This window comes from Ochotona curzoniae, unplaced genomic scaffold (assembly GCF_017591425.1).
Source record: "Ochotona curzoniae isolate NIBS_2020 unplaced genomic scaffold, NIBS_Ocur_1.0 scaffold_1852, whole genome shotgun sequence".
In the NCBI taxonomy this organism is placed as follows: Eukaryota; Metazoa; Chordata; class Mammalia; order Lagomorpha; family Ochotonidae; genus Ochotona; species Ochotona curzoniae.
This window is the reverse complement of record NW_024467087.1, coordinates 48,848,566-48,873,643: the sequence shown is the minus strand read 5'-3', so window position 1 is coordinate 48,873,643 and position 25,078 is coordinate 48,848,566. Positions and strand designations below refer to the sequence as shown.

The window sequence follows — 25,078 nt, the reverse complement described above, 5'->3', positions numbered from 1 at the left end:
GGATAGGTTCCATGCACTCATTAAAACAATGTGTATTCTGCAACTGTGGGAGGAAATGTTCTACAAATCTCAGTTAGGTACATTCCGTCCACAGCATACACCAATTGTGTTATTTCTTTGTTGATTATTTGTGTGGTCGATCTGTCCATTGAGGAAAGTGGGAGGTGTTCAAGTCCCCATTATTATTGCATTGTAGTCTAGGTCTCCCTTTAGATTCATTAACAATCAAATATCCAGGTGCCCTGGCATTGAGTGCATAGATATTTACTGTAGTCACATCTTGTTGAATTTGTCTCTTAAACGTAATGAAATGCACTTCTCTTAATACTTTTTGCGTTAAAGTCTATTGTCTTATATTAGCATGGCTACACCCACTTGCTTTTCCTTTACCATTTCCCATCATTTCACTCTCGGTCTATATGTATGTTGATGGTGAAGTTTGCTTCTTTTTTTAAGATTTATTTATCTTTATTGGAAGGTCAGATTTATGGAGAGGAGAAACAGAACATTCTTTCGGCCACTGATTTACTCCCCAGTGGCCACAATGGCCAGAGCTAAGCCAATCCAAAGCCAGGAGCCAGGACCTTCTGCATTTCCCATAAAGGTTTAGGGCTATCCTCTCTACTGATTTTCCAGACCACAAGCAGGGATCTGGACTGGAAGTGGAACAGCTGGGACATGAAGTGGCACACATATCTAATGCTGGTGGAAGCAAGGTGAGGATTTAGCTGCTAGGCTATCATGCTGGACACAATCAGGTTTGTTTCTTGTAGGCAGCAAAGAATGGGTTTTGATTTTAATCCATTTAGCCAGTCTGTATCTATTGATTCAAGCATTTAGGCATTTACATGCAAAGTTATTATTGAAGGATGTTAACTTATTTGGTCCTACAATTTTCCATAAATATTCTATCTTTTATTTTACTTTTTAAGATTTATGTATTTTTATTGGAAAGGCAGATTTACAGAAAGAAACATGTTCTGTGCATTGATTCATTCCCCAATGGTCGCAATGACTGGAGCTGAGCAGATCTGAAGCCAGGAACCAGGAGCCTCCTTTAGGTCTCCCACGTGGATGGTCCCAAGGCCATCCTCTACTGCTTTCCCAGGCCACAAGCAGGGAACTGTAAGAGAAGTGGAGCAGCCAGGACACAAATCCATAGGAGATCCCAGTGCATGAAAGGCAAGGATTTAGCCACTGCCCATTGCACTGCCCACCACCATCAATATTCTTACTCATTGCTGTGCATTTCCTTTATATCTTTACTAGGAGATTCTCTGCATGATAGTGATTATCATTCTCTATTTCTCTATTCAGTACATCCATATGCATCATTCGAAGGATTGGATTCATGGCAAGTTCATTTAATTTCTGGGGTTTTATTGGGGGGGTGTTCTTTATTTAACATTCATATGTAAATGAGAGCTTTACTGGGTACAGTGTTCTGGGTTCGTAGCTTCTTTTAGGACTTGGACTAGGTCTCGCTATTCTCTCCTTGCCTGTAGGGTTTCTGATGAGAAATGGCTAATAAATCTTTAAAAATTTTGTTTTTAGATTTTTAAAAATGATTTTACTTAGTTGATTAAGGTACAAAGGGTCAAGGGCTACAGGAAAGTGGGTGAGACCAGTGTTTCCACACTAATATCATCATTCTTTCCCTGTATCTGGGGTAAACGGAGAGACAAAGGGAGAAGCCCCACCCAGCCTCCCACACATCCCAGGTCCCCCATGTGAGGCATACTCTGAGCATCCTGCTCAAGAAATTTTCATAGTTCAACAGTTCTGAATTGCTGCCAATCATGCCATTCCAGTCCCAATGTAATCTCTTCAGAATCCACTGGCTGACATAGTCTCTTCATGGTTGGGGTTCTGAGATCAGCAGTTCAATTGCAGGGATCTCCAAAGAAACTTCATCTGAGGTGATCCCAGACCTGACTCTTGTGTGTGCTTGCCAGTACAGGGTGCGGCACAGTCCGTCGCCCCAATCAGCTTATGCACATGCTGGTCATTGCAACTGTTGGATCAGTTCTGTTTCCACCATGGCTGGGTGTTGCAGTCCAGCCCAATCCTGCCCACTTCATACTCGGCCCTCATGCAAACCAGTGGGAACTGAAGCCTGTTGGAGTGACTCCCCATAACCCCCACCAGGACTGCACCCTAACCTGGTTCTCATGCATGCCAGTAGGTACTGCAGATTTGTTCAGTCTGTCCCACATCCCATTTAGCTCTCATCCTTGTCAATGGGCATTGAAGCCTAGTGCAACCGAACATGCCCTATTATCCAACCCACACACACATACTGGCAGGTGCCTTTCTGTCTAACGGTCCCAGCCCCTGTCCTGGTTTTCCTGCTCTCCACTGGGAGTGGTAACCCAAGAGGGAGGTGCCCGCTATTACCCTACTAGGTCATTCCAACTCCCTGATTATGCACTCTCCAGATGGTTCTGGAGTTTAACTTGACAGATATAGCCCCCAGTGCCAGCCTTTGCCAGTTGATGCTGCAGCAAAGCCCAACCAACCCTCTCCCACTCTAATTTTTGCTTGCACCCGTCAGAACATTCAGCCCAGCCTGGCTTTTCCCTGATTTAGCTCACATGAGGCCCACGGATGGCATAACCCTGCCCAGTCTGGTATGCCCCCATCCCAATTCATGCTCTCCAGTGGGAGTGGTGTTCCAGCAGGGGAGCCCACATTACCCTGTCGGCTTTGCCTCCTCCCTCCAATTTTCACATGTGCTGGTTGGACACTGCAACCACGTCTGGTACAGCTCACCTCATCTTGGCATTTCCTTAATGTGCACTGGTATGTGTTGCGACTGAAGCTGGCCTAACCCATACTCTATGTTGGCACTCGGATTCACCAGTGGATGATGTGAACAGGTTCAGCCTGGTCTGCCCCCCGCCTATGCCATATGTATGATGGTGGGTATCTTCCTCTTGCCTGGTCTGGATTGCTCCTTATTATGGTTTTTGCACTCACCTGTAGGGACTGTGTTCCAACAGAGGAGTTTCCCAAGCTCCTCCTTCAGAACCTCTCCCTATGCCAGTTCTTGGGTGCACTGGTGGTTCCATGGGCCAGCCCTCATTGCTGGCCTTCAATCCATTCCAGTTCTTGGTGTTAGATGTTTCACCCCAGCCAAAGGTTGTCCATACCCAGACACTGCTCACACATGGCTCAGTAGGGGCAGAGACCCAGGCTAGTCTGCCCTACATCTACCCAGGTTCTCCAGAGTGCCAGATGGTGCGGGAGTCTAGCCCAGCTTGGTGTGCCCAGCCCCAGTCCACATTTGTGCCTAGGGAGACTTCAGCCATATCCAGACTGGAACACAGCCACCACTCCAGCCCCCGCACCCTCCCGTGGGAATCCCAACCCAGCAAGTGTGTACTCTCACAGCTCCCCAACTGAGTCTATTCCCAACCCTAGATTGCGTGTGTGCCAGTGGTTACTCTGACCCAGTTGGCTTAGCCCCTCACCTGTCTCAGCCTTTGCCTTTGATGCTGTGGCGTATCCCTGCCTCATATAGACCAGTTAGTTTAAGAGCCTACATTGGAATGACATGTGCTCCATCCTGATTTCTTTTCTTTTCTGTGAGTTGAAGTTTGCTTGGCCCTGCCCGGTCCAACCCCTTCCAGTTGCAGCTTATAGCCCACCCCACATCCTATTGTTGAATGCACCTTCGGGTGTTGCTGCCTTGACTTGTCCAGATTGCCATAGGTTCCTTTACCTGTAAGCGATAGCATGTGCCATGATCACTCCTAGCTCAGCCCCTCGCCACCCCAGCTCGTGAGCTAACCTGCGGGACTTGTATTTCTACAGGGTTGGGCCCACACTTCCCCCACAGAGTTTACCCCTGGACCAGGTTCTCTCACACGCTGGTTAGTGTCTTGACCCTGCCAAATGTGACCAGTCCACTATTCCACCACCCAGTCATGTAATGGTACCTAGCCCTGTCAGACAGGCTCCCATCCATAGCTTTGGTGTGGACTGGTGTGTGTCAGTCAGTGATGCTCTATGCTAACAGCCCATTTCAGGATTCCTAATTTTGCGGTGAATCAGTCTGGCCCAAGTAGATCTTATGGATACTCCCCTCCAAATCATCAGGTCTCAGTTCTCACGCTTGCCCGGAAGTTTCATGACCCTGTTACTGGGAATCACCCAGAATTCATCTCTCACCTACACTAAAACTGGCCTTATTCATGAGTGTCCCTTGGCAGCAATTTCATATCCTAAAAACCTCAGAGCTCGCCACTGGGCGGCCAGCAGTCAGAGCATGGCACCACTTGGTGCACTGGCCTGGAGAAAGCCAAGGATTTGTTCACTGCCTTTTTGCAGTGGCTTTGGCCTGAGTCCCCAGCATTGGATCCGGCCCAGCAGGGGTACGCCCCACAGCCACCACACTGCAGGGAGCTGCAAGCCGCCCCCAACCGCAAAGCCCCAATCCCTCCCAGACTCATCCTGCCACAAAGTTTTAGTGGCAGGGCGGAGCTAGGATTCTAATCCAGTTCCCAAGTTTCCTTATGGTGTACTCACCCTGAGGGAAGATTTCTCTTGAGACTGGAGAAAGCTAACGACTGGTTCACTACCTTTCAGCGGTGGCTTTTGCCTGAGTCCTCAGCATTGGGTAGGGCCAGGCAGGGGCACACACACCACAACTGCCACACTGCAAGGAGCTGCAAGAGAAATGGCTATAAATCTGATTGGATACCTTCTGAAGGTAATTTCTCTGACATTTCTCTACTGCACATTTTAGAATCTTTATGTTTTACCATGAGCAGTTTGACCATAATGCATTATGTGCCCTCTTAGTTTTATGTGTTTCATGTAATGGATGTCCCTTTCTTTCTCCACATGAGAGAAAGTTTCTCTTACTATTTCACTGAGTAGTCCTTCTAATCTGTTCTTTCTTTCCACACCTCCAGGACCTCCCAAGACACATACATTAGGATACTTAATTGTATCCCATACGTCTTGGGTCCTATTTTTAGGTTTTCTCATTTCTTCTTGTTTCTTTGTCTGACAATTTCCCAAATTTGTCTTCTAGCCCAGACATTGTCCTGTATTTCCAAGTCAGTTTTTAAGGCTGTCTAGTATAATTTTTGTTTAGTGCATTGAACTCTTAATTTCTAAAATTTCGGTTTAATCTGTCTTCAAAGTCTCAACCTCTCAGTGTTGAGGAAAAAGTTTTCATCCATGTTGTGTATGGATTTTTCTTAACTCATGCACTTACTTGACATGTTTTGAGTAATCTTATGAACTTTTTGGGGATCCATTGTTTAGGCATTTCATCAGTCTCTACATCCTTGCATTATAATGTTGAAGTGTTGTGTTCCTTTGGGGGAGTCATAGTCTTTAAACTACTGCTCTGTGGCTTGGTGAATTGACTGTTCTTTTAGTGGATATGCTAGATGTGGGCAGTTTGCTCTGGTCTGTGCTCCAGTGTGGAGAGTCCAGGGTGACAACCAGGTTAAGTGTGGTAAATCTCTTTTGTTAGCACAGAAAGTCAATGATCACAACCACTAGTGGAATCACTGCCTCACCTCTTTCATGGACCAATGCCAGAGGTTAGCCCATGGTGGCTACTTTGCCCTCAGTTTGCTCAGCAACTTGGTCTTTCTTGGCCACAAACCAAAGGTAATATACTTAAAAGGTAATTTTCACAACATATGGTTTTGAAACATTATAAAATAGAGGACTGAACTGAATTCCTCAAGTCCTCCTTTTCAATAATTGGAACAGGCAATTTTATTATAAAGGAAAATGTGTATAGACAGAATATTATTAACTTTAGGCATTTGACATTTAAAACACCGCGAAAATTTCTTTTAATATATATGTTACTTGAAAGGCAGGATTTCAGAGAGGAGGAAAGATGGAGCAAGAGATCTTCAATCTGTTAGTTCACAGCCCAAATGGCAGCTATGGCCAGAGCAGGGCAGGTCTGAAACTGAGAGAGCTAGGAGCTTCTTCTGGGGTCTCCCATGTGGGTGCAGGGGCTCTAGCAATTGGGCCATTCTTTGCTGCTGAGGCCATTAACAGAGAGCTTGATTTAAAAAATAATAATAAAAATGGAAAAAAAATTAGGGGTTTATTTATTTGGAAATCAGAGAGGGAGGGAGAATGGTCAATCGTCCATCCACTGATTCACTATCCAGATGGTCACAAAAGCCGGCACTGGGCCCACACCAAGAACCTCATTTACCTTGAAGTGGGTGCTGGACCCCAAACACTTGCATCATCATCTCCTGTTATTATTCTCAGGCAACTGGTAGGGAAATGGATAAGAAGTGGAGAAGCTGGAACATGAATTGGATCCCAGTGCCACATAGTGCTGGCTTTGCCTGCTATGCCGTAATGCCAGCCCCATAGTGTGAAACATTTTAAACAGAAAAATGCAAACTAGAAATAAACTCCATGTACCATAGCCTAGATTTAACCAGTGTAACATTTTATCTATTCTTAAAAAACTTTAACAATGTCTTTTAAACATTGAAAGTATTTAAAATCAACTCACATCCAGGCAATCTTCAACTCTGAGTATCTCAATTTTTTTTTTCTTTTTAAATAATTGGGGTTGACATGTGGTGCAGTTTGGAATGGATTTTTCTGAACCCATATCAAAGTGTCAGTTCAAATACTGGCTCTCCTCTGCTTTTAGTCTGGCTCTCTGCTAAGTCTGGAAAGCAACAACTGGCATCTTATGTAGCCGAGTCCCTGTCATCCACATGGTAGAGCTAGAGGGACCTCCCGCCTCTGGCTGTTATGGTCATTTGGGAAATGACACTCTGCTTTAAATAAATACATCTTAAAAATCCCATTTGCTTAAACATGCTCAACATGTTGCAGTCATCTGATGTCTCCCTAAATCCGTAAATAGTGCAAACTTCCGTTTTTTTCTTGTTCCAGTTCAATGATAAAATTCAGTGCTTTGGCTTCTAAAATGCTTTAATTTCCTTAAGCATTTAGTACATGGGAGCACATTTCTTGAAACATTCTTTTTAAATTGATGAACATGTAATAATGGCACAGGCCTCTGGGGTACGATGTCATGTACCATGCACCAATGTGCAACCTGCACTGACCGAGTCATCCCAACATATGTTCACCTACCCTTCTTTTGCCTATAAACTGGTCATTAAATCTAGATGCTTGAATCAACTTGGGCTCAGTTTATATTTTATATTTCCTATGTGGTGTTGTGTACTTCTTGTTTCAACACACCATGAGGCCTGTAATCTCATTTTTGGTTGTAGTGATTGGTAAGTTTACATGATATCTGAATTTAATAGCAAATGAAAACCACTGCTTAGTTCCGTTATTACACTGCTACTGGGCTTAGAAAATGGCATTTTTTTTCTCATTCATTAATTAAATATGAACTCTCCTCAAGTGACTGTTTGGATGCCCTGAAACATAATTAGCAAAGTCAGGCTGACTGATTTCTTCTCTTTACTAATTTCTAGAATAAAAGATTGGTGACTTAGAAAACTCAACAGTTGCTCTATATTCATTTACTAGTTTGAAGTAGTATGAAAAATTCTGATGTTCAAATGATCTTATCTCTGATCAATAAGTGTTGTTTCAGGTAGGTTCCTCCCTCCTTTTTTTTTTTTTTCTCAGCATAGCTAGAAAACACAATTTACACCAACTGCTGGGGTGAAGGAGGATTGTGCCCCTAAATTGTGTGTATCAGTTGGCTCATCCCCAAATAGCTGGGCCAGGCTGAAGGCAGGTGCCTTTAGCTCCATCTGACTCTTGTGCACATGCGGCAGTAACTCAACTGCTTGGGCCATCATCGGCTGCTTTTCTGGCACATTAGCAAGGGGCTGAATCAGAAATAATGTAGCTGGGACTTGAGCCAGCAGTCTGATAGGAGATGCGGACAGCATAAGCAGTGACTTAATCCACTGTGCCACATGTCCATCTCCAAAATACAGACATTTTGTGTGCGTCATGAGCTCAGATATCTTCATACATTATTGCCAATTCAAATTATACATCATAAAAATTTTGTTTTGTATTAGCTTTTTCTTGTTTAGACACCGGTTAATGATTACATCAGCACAGTTATTATTTGAAGTATTACAACATATTACCACTAACCCAATAAATACTTTAAGATCTCTTTCTTTTTAATATTAGTTATGTAAGCTGAATAAATTTTATGTATTTCACAATAGAGATTTAGGAGCATAAATAGTGTAGCTTTCCACTCTACCCTTCTTCCTGCCTGCATTTTTAAAGATTCATTTTAGGACGTGGGAACTGTGGTATAGCAAGTTTTGCTGCCATCTGCAAAGCCTGGGAAACCAGTCGAGGATGGGTCAAGTGCTTGGGCCCCTGTATGCACATGGTAGACACACAAGAGGCTCCAGGCTCCTGGATTCAGTCTGGTCAAATCTTGGTTGTTGTGGTCGGTCATGTGAGGGTATGAACCCATGGATGGAGGGGCTTTCTCTCTCCTCTCTATAACTTTGTTTCAAATAACAATTTTTTAAAATGATAATTATATTTGGAAAACAGAGTGAAAGACAAAGAGACAGAATGAGAACCAGAGGTCTTCCATCTGCTGGCTTACTTCCCAAATGGCTGCAGCCAAGAGGCAGGATCTATAATGGGGTCTTGCATGTGAGTGGCGGGGCTCCAATACTTGGGTCATCATCTGCCACCTTCCTCGGTAGGGTAGTAGGAAGCTGGATCAGAAGCAGAGCAGTCAGGACTCAAACCAGCACTTCAACATGGGATTCCAGGGATCCATACAGTAGCTTAATGTTCTGTGCTACAAGGCTGGCTACAAAGTTAAAATGTTTTTCTCTTCTCTATCCTGTAACATGATACATAGTTATTCTAAAAAAAAAAAAATCTAAAACTAAAGAAACTACATAGATTTTGAAGTTAATGAGCCCTTTTATTCCACCCCCTCCCCCGATTTTTAATCTTTTCTGGTATAACTGCCATTACCAGTTTTGTTTGTATACTTCTCAAACATTTACTGGGAGGTAAGTTTATGAACAAGTGTTCACATTGGATTTGACTTTTACATACACATATACTGCCATTACCTTCATTTTATTTAAACATTTTAAAATTAGCATTTAGTGTATACCTTTATAGAATATAGTGCTATATTTTAATACTATGACTAACATTTAAAATATGTTGAAAATGTATTACATATAGGCATACCTCAATTTGTAGCAACTGCTCAGTGCTCTACACTATTGGATGCATTCATAAATAATTTTAAAGCAATCTGCTTTTAATGAACACTTGGCTTATTTCTGAACCAAAGATAAAAACTAGCGTGAAATCTTATATTTTGGGTCAGGAATTTCCATAAGCTAATTTCAGAAGTGGAAAGCTTAGTCAAAATCTATCAGCACTTAAAGTTTTGGAAGGTGCTTCCAAATTAATCACCAAGATTACAAGCAATTCATAAACTCTTACCCACAAAGGGCTTTTTCACAATTACTCTCATCTAGCTATTAGATTCTGCTAATGTAAGCAAACCGCATTTGCTAGGTGGGTTGGCAATTGATTGTTATGAGACAGGGCACTATTACATACCTTTAAAATATTCCATATTTCCACAACTTTCATGATAACACTGGCATTTTAAATTGCAATGTCAATGAGAACCCAAGAAATATACTTACAAAGAGAAAAACTACGATGTTGCTAATAACGGAAAAGAGTAATAGCTTGTGGTCCTGGTGCTGTGGCCTAGTGGCTAAAGTCCTCGCCTTGAAAGCGCCAGGATCCCATATGGGCCCCGCTTCCCACCCAGCTCCCTGCTTATGGCCTGGGAAGGCAGTCGGAGATGGCCCAGGGCCTTGGGACCCTGTACACGTCAGGGAGGCTGCTGGCTTCAGATCGGCACAGCACCGGCCGATGTGGTCACTTGGGTAGTCAATCATCGGGAGGATGTTTCTCTCTGTCTCTCCTCCTCTCTGTATATATATCTGACTTTGCAATAAAACGATTCTTTAAAAAAAGAGTAATAGTTAGTAACATATAATAGAAATATAAAGATTAAAGACCTAGGATTTTATCTTTTCAAGCTCTACAAAAACACCCTCCACTGAATTGGCACTCCTGATTTTCCACAAATGAAAATTCCAAAAAGAACCATTCACTGATGCTTCTTGATCAGAAACAGTGTCCAGCTCTAATGAATATATCTTTTAGGGGTCAACTGCCTCCTTGATAGGAGAATTTACACATGCAAATCCTATTAAGATTAATAGGAGTCACCAGCATAAATCCCCAGGCAGTGATAGGCAAAAAGACCCCACAGTGTACTAGGACCCAAGTTCTAATGATTACCTGTCAAATGGTCCTAAGAGTCATCATTGCCAAAAAGAGCAGACGTGGCAACTTGTACAGCAAGGGCATCTCATTGCAGCCCCCCAGCTAAATTGTACATCAATGGAAAGAAAAGTGGCCTTCAAAATGTGACTTGGTTTGCTAAGTGTTAATTGCTATTTTTAAAAAGCCATCATTAAAGAAGTCAAACATATCAAAGCACTTGTTTTAAAAAAAAATGTGATTATAGCTCCAAGGTACTTGAAGGATAATACAGCTACTTGTTTTAAAAATTCAATTAACCTTATCTTTCTTAAACTTGATTTATTAATAATCTCATAGACAGGCTGCCCAGTTTTGAAAAAACAAAAAATCCTATTGTCTTCTGAATGCATCATGTCTGAAGAGCTTTAGGAACTACTTGGAATTGACAGAAAATGTTTGCTTTAATTGCCTGTTCTCTGTCATAAGGAAGCTGCAGCAGACTCAAAATACCTCAGAACACACTTCAGTTCTCATTCACCAAATAAATTGGAACAACATTTCAGATTCTTACTTTCCATATGAGAAGTCAAATTTCATAGGCAACCAATGCACACAAATCATAGCCCATGCCTCATAGCCATCACAGCACTGATTCCAAAGAGAACAGGGTCCAATCCACCTTTATTTGATATTGACATCAATGCTGGCATCTGGAATGGTTTCCTACAAGCAAACAACTAAACTCATTGGCAGATGCTTAAAAAGAAAATCAAGTATACAGTTCAATGATTAATTATTTAAATAATGGTAAAACTAAAAATATCAGGTCCAAGATAATCTTTAAGTTATTGGCATGTATACCAAATTCTAACATGAAAAAAATTGCATGCCACACCTCAAAGGCATTGAAAACAGTCTTTATTTCCTCTGAAAACTTACCATTTATACTGTGCAAATTATGAACTTGTATTTCATGCTTTTAGAAATGCTTAAGAGAATTCAGAATAAGACATTATTCCAAACAAGTAGACATAAATAATTGATTTGCAAGAAAATTGCTATAATTCCTGCTTAAAAGGATCACTACTATTTAGCGATCAAATTGCAAAATTCATGTATCTAGAGGAGTGACAGAAGTTAAACCTTAGCATGACCATTATCAAAGGTTGACAATTTCAGAATTTGCCACCATTCTAGAAGCCACTCATTAACAGATCTGTCATACTATGGATAGCTAAATATCATAGGAGATGAGGAAAACTTAACTAATTTTCCTATAGAAAAATATACAAATTGAACTTTATTATATATTATGTTTTTCTAGGCAGGCACATCAACTAGAAAAAATACAGTAGCAATATAGGATTAATTACTGGGTGTGTTATCAGTTGCTAAACTGAATAGTTAATAACATTTTGATAAATAAGCATGCATAACTAAATATTTTCAACACACACATCAAAATGTTTTAACAATTTTAAAACTTACGCTGCTACAGAAAAGTTTGCATTATGTACAAGATTTTCATTCATATGATTTCGGACTTAAGAAAGTTCTTACAATAATTTCTATTACATTCTGAGGCAACAGTTAATATTTAAAGTTCTCTATCATGGTATTTAGCATCAGTATATCTCAACCATTAACTCACAAATAATTTAAACATCAAAGTCAGGAGCTTTGAAACATTTCAACAGTATGTAATTAATGATCTAGAAGAGATTCCAATGCTGGCTGATGGATGAGATAGATACAATGTGGGCTGGCCAATGAAATCATAAAGCATCTCCATCATTGTTCTACATAGACAGCTGCAGTAAGGCTATCAGAATTTGTCTAGCTATTCTAGGCCTACCCTGATTGTTTGCATAAAATGCTATGATGTATTCAGGAGCCCTAAACTCTAACAAAGGTTATCTTTGTAGGTGCCACTTACTGCAATTGCATTCTGATTCAAGTCTCTGTTAGTGAAACCTTTTATATTGCTGGTATTGAGGGGCAGGACCAATGCCTAGTTTACTAAAGGAAAGTACAAGGCAGTTGGTGCAAGCCTTAGTGGGTTTCAGGAAACATGATTTGCCTTATGATCTGAAATCCCTATAGCAAAGTAGGTTATAATGTGATTCTATTGTCCCTGATTTATGTGACGTTACAAAAGAGGAAGAGAGAGGAAGAGGAGGCTACAGAGACAGGGAAGGGGCTGTACAGTTGGAGGTGAGCTTAGGAGCAGCCTGAGAGGCTAGGAATTTTTTCCTTGTAGATTCAACAATATCTGCAGGGGTAGAGGAAGATGAGGCAGGAGACACATTCCTTGGTTCTTTCATTTCTACAAAAGTCTGCCTGCATAACCTGTTGAAGTCAGGGAGCCACTGAGCTGAGGTGTACAAACTGTGTGCTTTCCACTGGAGTCATGGCCCCCTGACAGGTGATACAGGTAAGGGCATGCAACAAGAACTTTTGTCTCTTTATGAGGCAGCTGCAAATCCGAACTATTGCTTGGAAAAAGTAGGCCATCAGGGCTTGGCATTTGGGAAAATTTAAATATAGGCACTGTCACTGTAAGTACATTTCCTGCCTATGTACAGCTCCAACATTTTTATGTGGGAAGTAGAATAGGGTTTATGAACTGCCCTACTCAATTCAGTCCTTGGTTGTTTAAAGTTGACCTCTCAGAAAGGAATATGAAGTTTTCCCTACAGAACTTCAAAACTATGATTCTATGCATCATCATGTATACTAGCCTATAAAACTTTAAAAATAATATTTCATGAAAAAGGCTTTCATTTTGAAAAAAATTCAGTGTAGCAAACACACTGCTCATTTTCTTGGGGACAGCAATGCTTTACTACATGAGATTTCTGACATTCATACTCAACCCAATGAGAAAATTCTGAAGCAACTTTTCTTTAAGAAAAAAACCATCCTATGGGCGGCACTATACTTATCATTTTCATAGAGTAGACAGGGGGGTATTGCTATTTCTATTTAACACGTGGAGAAATTGGAGCCCCAAACTTTCTTAACATCATAAGCAGCATAGCCAAACTAATTTAGATCTCAAGACAATTAGGCTAATATTCCAGGTAGTTGTCTGGACAGAAACTCCAAATACCAATGAGCCTATCTTAACCTTTCATTTCATTCTTTCACCTCTTCGTTACTGAGCTTACCCGGTATGTGGATGAGTCATGTAAATATCACTATTAATATTACAAATACTGATGGATAGTGGATTTGTGATTTGTTTATAAAAATACTTAAGCATCTTAAAATTTCAATACTTCTCAAAAGACAAAACAAATATTTTGCAAACACAGGATAGGCTGATGCCTGGATCATGATACTTTATCTCAATTTAGATGTATGCTTTTATAGTGTATGTCATCATGTTCATATCAGTAGAGAAGTTATACTTCAAATAATCAAAGGAAACGTGAGCTTATTCTGAAGCTGTGGCTTAAAAGTTGTGCTAATAGCACAGAATTACTGACAATGCATAGGACCGTTTTCATATCCTTAACGATTCCTGGGAGTCAATTCATCCATAATTTCATCTGTTAATCTCACAGATTTAAAATAGGCAAGTCGCTGTGCTTTAGAAGTAGTCTGTGTTGTTGGAATGTCCTCTTCAAGAAAAAAAAAAAATCCCCTTTAGGATTTCCATGACCTGTTTCTCCTTATAGTTCTATGTGTCAATTGGCTGCTGCTTTCTAACACTGCTCAAACAGTTGCTCCATCAAGAAAACTGAGACCAGGCAGATTTCAAAAGTGAGGTCTTTACTTTGGTGATTAGGCATTATTCAGAGGCTGCCGGTGGGTCTTCCGGGTTCACACTTTCCTCAGGAGTCTCTGAGTTGCCCTCTGATTTGGGAATGGATTCTGAAGTCTCTGGCTGTGAAGTCTCTCCTTCAAGCACAATGTCTTCCGGATTTGGTGGGGGTGGACAGAAGTCTTCGTTTGGGTAGATTTGCTGAAAAATGGTTTGAGCCTGGCCAGGATAAGATAGACAAAACAGTTTTTGTAACATTGACCTTAAACTATTATGTGCAATTCTGGAGCTATCTAGACAAAATTAGCAGTACCCTTGAACATGTCTTTAACCCGATGACAGCACTTCAACAATATACATTATTGGTTCAGAATTCTAGGACATTTCTCCTTCTAAACAGTATGTGCATTCAGGCCCACTCTTTAATAAGGATGGCTATTGAGAATTTAAGCATACTTATTCTGTTTATCAAGAAAAATACAATATGCGTTAATATTCTTTATATAATTTCCTATACAGCTTATCTGTAACACCCATACACAATCTAACTTAGCCCATAATAACATTAACTTAAAGTCATTGGACAACTCAAGAAAAAGTCTTCATTTTTCACTCAACAAGCTGCTTTCTGATAAATTTCCCTCTGCCCTGGGCTTTATGGAATGCAGCACAATGTTTAAGCTCATGAATTCTGAATATATAGATACCTCAAGTGCAAATGCTAGCTGGATCACTTAGAAGCTATGTGATTTAGGAAATGTTTATTCAAAGCCTTGATTTATCACCTATAAAATGGCATCAAAGTAAGCTCCTATAAAATGGATTCTATTATTATTACAATTAAAAGTAAAAATATTGAGATTTAAGTTGATCTTGGTACGGCAGGTAAGAAAACAAACAAAAAAAAGTGCTCTCAACTACACACAGACACACACACACACACACAGAGGGAGAACAGTCCTTGAGGCAGATAGCACTATATTCTACTCCAAAACACATCCCCATTTTTATCTGTATGAAATATCTATCAAATATAGACACCTGCATGCTAAAGATCGTTTTAGCCCATTTGTAAAAGGGAATTACTAAAGGCTCCGAAGATACATTTACTGTTTGACGATACATTACCACCTTTCTTCCTTCCAGATATACACAAAAGGACATTCATCAAACCAAACTATGATCCATAGGCCAAATCTAGACTGCTGTTTTCCATATGTAGGATTTGATTCAAACATAGTCATATTCACTTATTTACCTATTACCTGTAGACTTGAGTACCTGTGATATAAACCATGTAAGCTGAAAAACCTAAAATATGCTTCCCACCTGGTTATCCACAACTGCGTAAATGGATGCTTTGGGGTAATGGTTATGGGAGTAATATCGGGTGATCTACTCCCTAAAAACTCATGTTTCGATCTGGGCTGGAAACAAAAAGGAATCAAGGAACTCAAACCAGTGTCCCATGTGGATGGATGGTGGGGACACAGCTATTTGAGCCATCACTGCCGTCTCCGAGTGACTGCATTAGCAGGAAGCTGGAGGTAGGAGCAACACTAGACATTGAATCCCAAGCATTCCATGTGGGAGATCTTAATTGGTGGAGCATCTTAATAGGTGGTTTAACCACCAAGTAAATGTCCTGACTTTTGATGTGGCTTTGAGAAAGCGACAGGACAATAATTTCTTTCCCTTATGGATATCCTTCAAGGGTATATATTTGGATATGTCATTTACTATGGATATATATTTATTTTTTTTAACAAATTGTAGAATGCTTTGCTAAAATGTGTTCAGTGCATGTTTTGCATATTGCAAAACAGAGCTAAAAGAAAATCTTATCTTGGTGTTAGAAGGTTTCAAGGATTATCATGCATTTTCCATGACTTTTTGAAGACCCCTACAAGGTAATACATTTTTAACCACTCATGGTTGCCTATGTGTCTAGAAGTAGGGACACGTAAATTTCTGTTATCAGCATGCTTCTGCCACACATCTCTGCTATCAGAAAATGTGTTCCCTTATTTAATTTCAAGTAAACAATCGTGTCATTTATAATAATATAGATAACCCAGGAGGCCATTACGGTAAGTGAAATAAGCCAGGCACAGCAAGACAAAACACCAAATTATTTCATTTATGCCTTATGTGTGCAGGGAGTAAGAGTGACTGCAAGGGCTTAGGGGGGTGGTGGGGAAGGTTGTTTGTCAAAGAGTACAAAATTGAAGACAACTAAGTTCTGATGCACCTAATGTACAGTACAATGATTATAATTCACAATACTGCATTGCTTACTTGGGATGTTTTGAGATTAAAGAGATTCATGCTTCGCTTTTCACTTGTGGGAAAATACTACCTACTGTAGAAGTATGGGGACTACAGCAAAATCTCAACTTTCAGTTCTCCCTCATGATCTTCTAATCTTCTATTTCTATCTAGTCTCTCTGCATTTTCACCTTTCCTTTATTCTCTGCAGGCAAAACTACTCACAAAATCCTCTCAATGTTATCTCCTATTCATTTTATCTGATCCTTCCTCCTTGACATAACTGAATGGATGTCATCTTTTACACAAATAACTGCCAAGGGATCCAGAACTGGACTGAATTTTCTTGTCTCTATATTTTCTCCCTGTAATCCATCTCCACGTCACCCTGAGAGGAATCTATGAAAAATGAAATTCTCTACATTCTTCAATGACATCCTGTTACCAACAGTAAAACCCAAGAGCTTTACTATGGCACACAATGCCCTTAGGCTTGCTTCCTCTCATCTTATCCTCTTGTCCAATCACTACCTATGACTTTCTGCTTCATTAACGCATTTTTTTAAATAACACATTTTATTTATTTCAAAGTCAGAGAGAGAAGGCTTCCATTTACAGTTCGCTCCCTAGGTGCCCATAACGGCTAGGGCTGGACTAGGCCAGAGCCAGGAGCATCATCTGGATCTCCCACAGGGTGTGCAGAGTCAGAGCACTTCCGACGCTTTCCCAGGTCCTTTAGCAGGGAGTCAGACTCCAAGTGGGGCAGGGGCTTACACATGGACCAGCACCCATAAGGCATCCCAGGTAATGTTTTAAACTGCTGTGTCATAATGTGTGCCCCTAATGCCTGCTTCTTTTTTTTTTTTTAAGATTTTATTTTTATTATTATTTTTTTTATTGGAAAGGCAGATATACAGAGAGGAGAGACAGACAGGAAGATCTTCCGTCCGATGATTCACTCCTCAAGTGACTGCAATGGCTGATGCTATGCGGATCTGAAGCCAGGAGCTTCTTTTCGGTCTCCCACGCGGGTGCAGGGTCCCAAGGCTTTGGGCTGTCCTCGACTGCTTTCCTGGGCCACAGGCAGGGAGCTGGAAGGGAAGCGGGGCTGCTGGGATAGAACCGGTGCCCATATGGGATCCCGGGCGTGCAAGGCGAGGACCTTAACCACTGCACCACCGCGCCGGACCCGGGCCCCTAATGCCTGCTTCTTAATCACAGCTTGATGTTTGTATTTTGAGCTGGTGCATGTTATACCCAAGTGTTTCCGAATCTACGGTCTTTAATTTGAATCCAGAGTAACTACTCAACTCTTATATAGTACCCTGTGTCTGACTTATAGACAAAGCTCATTTATTTATCTGAGTTACTTCTAGACTTTGGGTCTTCTTGAACTACCTGTATGTTACGCTCCACCGTCATTTGTCTACATACCCTGCTATACAGCAATTCATCTAAGAAGACAAGATTTTTCAGTCAACTCTCAATTATTAGTCCCTGACATAAACAGAATGTAATTTTTTTATTGATGGTTATAAGAACTCTTAAAGACTATCTACTATCAAATGCTGAGCAGATATACAGTTATTAACATCACCTTTGTTTCCATGCCAGTTCCCCCTGTTTATTATCTTATCAGCTTTTTCCTTTTCACCCATCCCATAACAATTTTTGTTCCTTAAAGCCCTATTCCTTGAGGCTCACTCCCTCTCTTTTTCCATATTTTCCCATCATGTACAACTTGCTTCACCTTGTGTTCTGTCAGCTTATGCGAGTCCTGTCTTCAATCCATGTGCCACTGCTCCTTGCTGAAGACAACTGCAGCTAAGCCAGACTTTGGCCTTTTCCTTTTCTCTGGAAGGTTCATATACTGCTTCTCAGTCTGTATTTTTTCTTTTTAAGATTATTTATTTTTACATGATAGGCAGATTTACAGAAAGATCCTCCATCTACTGGTCTGGTTCACTCCCCAAAGAGCTGTAACAGCTGCAACAGAGCCAGTATGATGTCAGAAATTTCTTCCAGGTCTCCCACATGGGTGTAGGAGCCCAAGGAGTTAAGACTATATTTTGCTGCTTTCCCAGGCACATTAGCAGGGAGGTGGACTGGAAGTGGAGCAGCTGCGTCTGGAACTGACACCCATTTGGGATGCAGGAACTACAGGAAGAGGGTTAGCTTACTATACTACAGCACCAGTCACAGTCTGTTGTATTTTGTTTGCAAACTATACCCATTTCTAATAACAAAATCTTCCTCCTCCCTCACCCTTTTAAAGCCAGAAGTTAGAGGGTGATTGGTTTAATGTGTTGAAAAATAACTGGAAAGAGGCTAATTATATTGTGGTTCATGGCAAGTTATTAAAACATTTGCTTATTTAATATCAACCTACCCAAAGCAAAAATAAATATTTTGTCAGTCTAGTACTTTAATGTATTTAGGATGTATCCTTATTCAGACTGAAAGTAGCATAGCACACTTGAAGAATTTAGAAAAACTGAATCCAATATACTTGATGTCTAAAGCTTGGCTAGGGCCCGGTGCGGTGGCGCAGTGGTTAAGGTCCTCGCCTTGCACGCCCAGGATCCCATATGGGCGCTGGTTCTAATCCCGGCAGCTCCGCTTCCCATCCAGCTCCCTGCCTGTGGCCTGGGAAAGCAGTCGAGGACGGCCCAAAGCTTTGGGATGCTGCACCCATGTGGGAGACACGGAAGAAGTTCCTGGATCCTGGCTTTGGATCGGCATAGCATCGGCTGTTGTGCTCACTTGGGGAGTAAATCATCGGACAGAAGATCTTCCTCTGTCTCTCCTCTCTGTATATCCACCTTTCCAATAAAAATAAAAATAGATCTCTAAAAAAAAAAACTTAGTAGTCTGTGTCACTCTACCCCTTTGAGCCTCAGGTTCCTGATCTGCAAAATAAGTTTTCCACATTACTTAACCCTAGCACCTATTGCCTTTATTTTGTCCTCAAAAACAACATGAGGGGTTAAGTGTCTGACAAACAGAAAAGGCTCAAATGCAAACTTCCCTCTCTCTCAATTGCATCAGAAAGTGAATGGCAACACAATCTATGAGCAACTTGATTAGAGCGCAAGGGTTAATATTGTGGTACGGCAGGTAAAGCTGCTGCCCCATATGGGTGTCAGTTTGATTCCTAACTGCTCTACTTCTTGTTAACAGTCTGGGAAAAGCAGTGGCAGATGGCCCAGGTGTTTCGGTCCCTCCCACACACACATGGTGGAGGGTGGAGTTTCTTGTTTTTGGAGTCCCCCTGGCTCCCTGGCTTAGTCCTGCCTAGCCCTGGACATTGAAGTTATCTCGGGAGTGATTTAGTGCATGGAAGAGATTTATGTGTAACTTTCAAATAAATCCTTAGAAACAAGAGTGTACCAAAACCAATATGTGGTCTAATATGTCTATAAAGTAATATTCTACATTGTACATTGCCAGCCCAGTCTAACATGAACCAATTTAAGTACTCTTATTCTTACGGCAGTGACAGCTTCTCAGGGCTGGCAGGAGGCACTCTTGTATGAAGCATGAGTTATTAGTGCTTTGGAAGTGGGGACCATGTACCAATCTGCTCAGAACTATGCGTGCATAAACAGGACGGTGCTATATCAAGTAAATAGGTATTATATGCCAGGTGCATAGGTGAAAACTGAAATATAAGCCTTAAAAAATATGTTTGTGTGTTTCTGCATGCAATTTTACCTTGTGAGCTTTATACTTTGAGTGTCTTCAAAAATGTTGCATAAGAACACAGAAAGTCAGGTTTACATTATTTAACCTCCACACAATCACAAAAAGAAATGATACAGTTTTCCAAGTGGTGAACAATACATTTTACCTGTTAAAAAAAAGAAACCTGAAGGGGCCTGTGTTTTCTATAAAGGCACTGCCTGTAGGCTGTTTGGAGAGCTTTCATAGATGACATTATTCACTTATAAAATGAAAACCACTAATTAGTGTCTGGGATAATGTTAGGATGATATACTAGAACCAGGATCCAGGTTATCTGATTAAATTGTCTATTTAATACAATTACCAAAGTGCTTAAAATATATATTCCTCCCAAAACTGACATTTTAAAAGCTATTTAACAAATTTATAACTACTTACATTTAATAGTACATAATAATTAATGCCCAAACTAGCTAATACTGTTTTCTGCTATAATAACAATTTATACATGAAGGTTATCTTGTTAGGAAGCAAATTGCCTCATGATAAAATTACCCCATAATTACAACTTTTTAACAGATAGAGATCACCAGTTGTATTATAAGCTCTTATTGAAGAAGTTTCCCATTTCAGTTTAAAAAATTAAAAAATATAAAGGGATAAAAATAACGGAAGTTACCTGGCTAAAATTTTGTTGGGAATTTCTGTTTGTGGAGTTGAGAATATCAAAGTAAAAGTGATTTGCTCATTTTAAATCACAAATGAAATTACAAACTATCCCTCAGTTCCCATTGAGTTTATAGAATGAAAAATGTTTCAAAATGTAACTTCCTACCTTTGTTTCTCAGTGGTGCTAAGATCACCATCAGACTGAAGAGGAGACATATTTTTGGCAAAATTATGCAGAAAATCTGCATCACGGTCATGGCTCAAAGCCTTGCTTCTATGATTACAAATCAGAAGCTCAAGAAGGCCATTTCTACAAAATCTCCAACAATAATGGCAATGAAAGTTCTACTTGTGGTGAAGCGCTAAGTTATCCATTTATTTATCCAATAGACACACATGACTAGCTCAAAAAGATTTTCTATTTTCCTTGACAAGGGCAGAGAAGTGTTTGGGAGTACTTGAAAGTTCATGGGAAATAGAACTAAAACATGAGCTTATTTTGATCTTGAAGTTTCTGAAATTTATGCAGATGAGAAAAGTCCATATTAAAAAAAAACTATGGATCTTAAAACAACACTAAAATAAACTTGTATCTTTTAATTCTATGTCCCATGAATTTTATGAAGAACTTCATATAGACATACACATTTTCAGCCTAATGTCATCATAGCTGACTTTTGGCAGCTGATATTAGTCTATACCTCCTCATACTCATGCCCAACAACATGTCAACACGTGCACCTGAACTCCTGTATTTGTTCAGTGGTTACAAGAGCAGCTCTTGTGAGACTGGCTCTGTCAAAACATTACTAGCATCAATTTGTGAAAAACAGTTATATATTTTCCAAGACAAAACAAAATCATTAAGACTGATTGCTTCTCAGTCTTTTGACTAAGAAAAGTGAAGACCACTAAAAAAATTCATTTTGTATAACTTACTAATTATATCCTTCTTGAAATGACTCAAGGTATTAGGGAGAAAAGTTCCTGTACTTCAAAACTACACAATAAGAGACCAACTGTTTAAATGAGAAGCAATGCTTCCTCAGAATACTGGAATTGTAAGTTCATTTCTATGATTACATCTTCCATCTCTATTTCTGCAATGAAAGCCATCCATAATCTACACATCATTATATTCAGTGCAAACATGCGATAGTATATAATGGAGACTTGAAGTTTCTAGGGATATTAGCTAAGAGTTTCCAGTCTCTAGTTCCACATTCCAGAGGGAAAAGGAACTCACTTTCCCGACCATACAAATTTTGTGTTGCAAAATGAAACACAACAACAGACATACCTGTTTGACTGCATTGTCATTTCCTAAAGCAGCATCTGGGCCAGAGCACACATAAACATTGGGTGGCAAATCATTGTAACAGTTCCTGTTGATGTCTGAAGAATCTCTCATGTTGAAGTACAGAGCCCATAAAATTCTCGGCTTTTCAACTTCTTCCTTTTCTGAACATAGAAATAAATTTGACTTGCATTGTAAAATACAATAGACTTGTCAATTTAATCAATTAAGGCATGAAAACACAGTAACAATAAATCAGATCTTTGTAAGTAATCAGTAAATTTGCATCCACATATTCCAATAACTGTGTAAAATATTCCATGCAATCAACAATTACTTTTAAAAAAAAATATTTATTTCTACTAAAAAGTCAGATAAAAATAGAGGAGGAAAGACAGAAGATCTTCCGTGCGTTGATTCACTCCTTAAGCAGCTGCAACAGCCAGAGGTGCGCAGATCCAAAGCCAGGAGCTTCTTCCAGGTCTCCCATGTGGGTGCAGGGTCCCAAGGCTTTGGGCCGTCCTCAACTGCTTTCCCAGGCCACAAGCAAGGAGCAGGAAGGGAAGCGGGGCTGCTGGGATTAGAACCGGCATCCCTATGGGATCCTGGTGCTTTCCAGGTAAGGACTTTAGCCGCTGGCCACTGCGCCAAGCCCCCCAATGATTCCTTCTTAACTAAAAACAAGACTTAAAAAATATATTTTCACTTCTCAGGTTAATTCCAATCATGTTCTCTTGGATTGCTTTCTCTTCACTAGCATCAAGGTGCAAATTATATGATTTCAAGTGAGACAATAAGCTAAATTTATGGATTTAATGGATAAATGAATTTGTTAAGTTTTAAAGTCAGCAGCATGGAACAACAAAAATCTATAGAGACAAGAATTCAGTAAGTAGTCACCTAGGGCTAGGGAGATTTGGGGGTAATCCTGGCTATGAGCTTTTTCTGGGGGTAATGGAAATGTTGTAAAATTCACTGTGATATTTGCCAAATTTGATGAATATATTAAAACCCACTGAATTTTATACTTTAAATTGGTGAATCACAAGGCCAGATGGCTCAATTGACTAATCCTCTGCCTAAATGCCAGTTTCTTATATGGGTGCCTCTTCATGTCCTGGCTGCTTCACTTCCCACCCAGCTACTTGGTCATGGCCCGGGAAAAGAACGGTGGATGGTTTAAGTCTTTAGGACCCTGCACACATGTGAGAGGCCCAGAAGCCCCGTGCCTGACTTCAGATTGGCTCAGCTCTGTCCCTTGTAGACAAAGGGAAGTGAACCAGTGGATAGAAAATCTCTCCCTCTGTCTCTCCTACTCATTGTAAATCTGCCTTTCAAATAAAAACGATGCCTTAAAAAGAATAGTGGTAAATCACATGGTTTGAGCATGATATATTAATAGAACTATTAGTAAATGGTATATACAACACTAATATTCTGATATCCTAATTCAATTTTATGACTTTGCCTCACTGGATTATGAAGTTAATGGCAACCAACAAATAACAAAAATGAAATCATAAGACCATGACTTTTGAGTACAGATTCTTTCACTGAATGACAAGCATCTGTTCCATGCACTGTGCCGGGAGCACACGAGGTAGAGTTAGTCCTTATTCTACCTCTCTCCTTCCCTTTTTTTTTTTTTTTAAAGATTTATTTTTATTATTTTTTCATTGGAAAGGCGGATATACAGAGAGGAGAGACAGAGAGGAAGATCTTCCGTCCGATGATTCACTCCCCAAGTGAGCGCAACGGGCCGATACTATGCCGATCCAAAGCCAGGAGCCTCTTCCGGGTCTCCCACATGGGTGCAGGTTCCCAACGCTTTGGGCCATCCTCGACTGCTTTCCCAGGCCACAGGCAGGGAGCTGGAAGGGAAGCAGGGCTGCCGGGATTAGAACCGGCGCCCATATGGGATCCCGGGCGTGCAAGGCGAGGACCTTTAACCACTTGCGCCACCGCGCCGGGCCCGTCCTTCCCTTTTTTTGTTCCCTCTCAGAGGGCCTAGCATGAAACAGATGTCCCAAACATAATTTGAATTGATATTAGTAATATATGCTTACAAACAGGTCCAATCTAAATGCCTACAATCTATTTCTTGCTATCCCGATCATCATTTCTTTTTGCAGAAATGTTGCAATTTCTTTGATTGGAGACAGAAAGTATTGCTGTTTTCTAACCCTAAAGTTTAGTTTAGCCTGAATTTGAACCTGAAATTCCAACTGATGTAAAGTTTCAGAAGACTACGAGGTACTTTGCAATTCACAAAGCCATTGTCTTTGATGCGAGTATCCCATAGAGTGCCAGTTCAAGTCCTGGATGCTGTACTTCCAATCTAGCTAACAGCCTGGCAAAGGGGAACTTGCATGAAGCTTCCAGCTTAAACTTGGTCCTGTCCTGGCCTTTGTGGCCATCTGAGAAATTAGCCAGAGGATGGAAGGACTCTCTCTGTAACTCTGAATTTCAAGATAAATAAAGAAAAGAAAATGTAAAAAGTGTAAATTCTAAAGGTATATATTATTTGGTTAATTACTGCTATTTGTATTTGTATATGTGGAGAAATTTTCAGCTGACTGCAATATTCAACTAAGAAAAACGTTCTATTTCCCAATCCACAATAGTTTTATTTCAAATAAAATACTCCCAACTAAATTTTTTTCTAGTTCATCCTAAATAGTTCGTAATTATCAGTGTAAAAGGATTAAGAAACTATGTAGAAGTAATTTCTCAAGGTATAGCTTTTTAATGTTAAAAATCTACAAACCCAGTATATCACTATCTTCATGTAGAAGGCAAAATCTATTAACAAAAGAATATGAGAAGTTTATATTTCTTTTTTTTCTAAATTTTTAAATTTAATTTAAATATATATTTTTTATTGTTAATAACATTGTATTATGTGATACAGTTTTATAAGTGCTTGGATTTCCCCCGCTCCTCCCACAACCCTCCCCCCATGGTGCATAACCACAGTTCAAGTTCATATTTCACAGCTAAAACCATATTGGTTCTTGGAGAATTGACTAGTTATCATAGAAGATCCTCAAGCAAAGCAACCAATGATTTGTGTCATGAAATGTGAGGAGCAGAAATCTGCAAGG

At 40.2% G+C, this 25,078-nt stretch overlaps 1 protein-coding gene across 2 annotated transcripts in view; it reads right to left on the bottom strand.

The window, feature by feature from the left end:
- Positions 1–10,951: 10,951 nt before the first annotated feature.
- The window catches only part of CHM (CHM Rab escort protein), a 172,132-nt gene continuing 158,005 nt past the window's right edge, over positions 10,952–25,078 (bottom strand). For both annotated transcript variants that reach the window (XM_041000005.1, XM_041000006.1), the window contains exons 14-15: positions 21,978–22,138; positions 10,952–14,275 (exon numbers count right to left, since the gene is read on the bottom strand). In XM_041000005.1, coding sequence (XP_040855939.1) covers positions 14,084–14,275; positions 21,978–22,138 — 353 coding nt within the window. In that variant the 3' untranslated portion in view covers positions 10,952–14,083. The remainder of the gene's footprint in view (positions 14,276–21,977; positions 22,139–25,078) is intronic.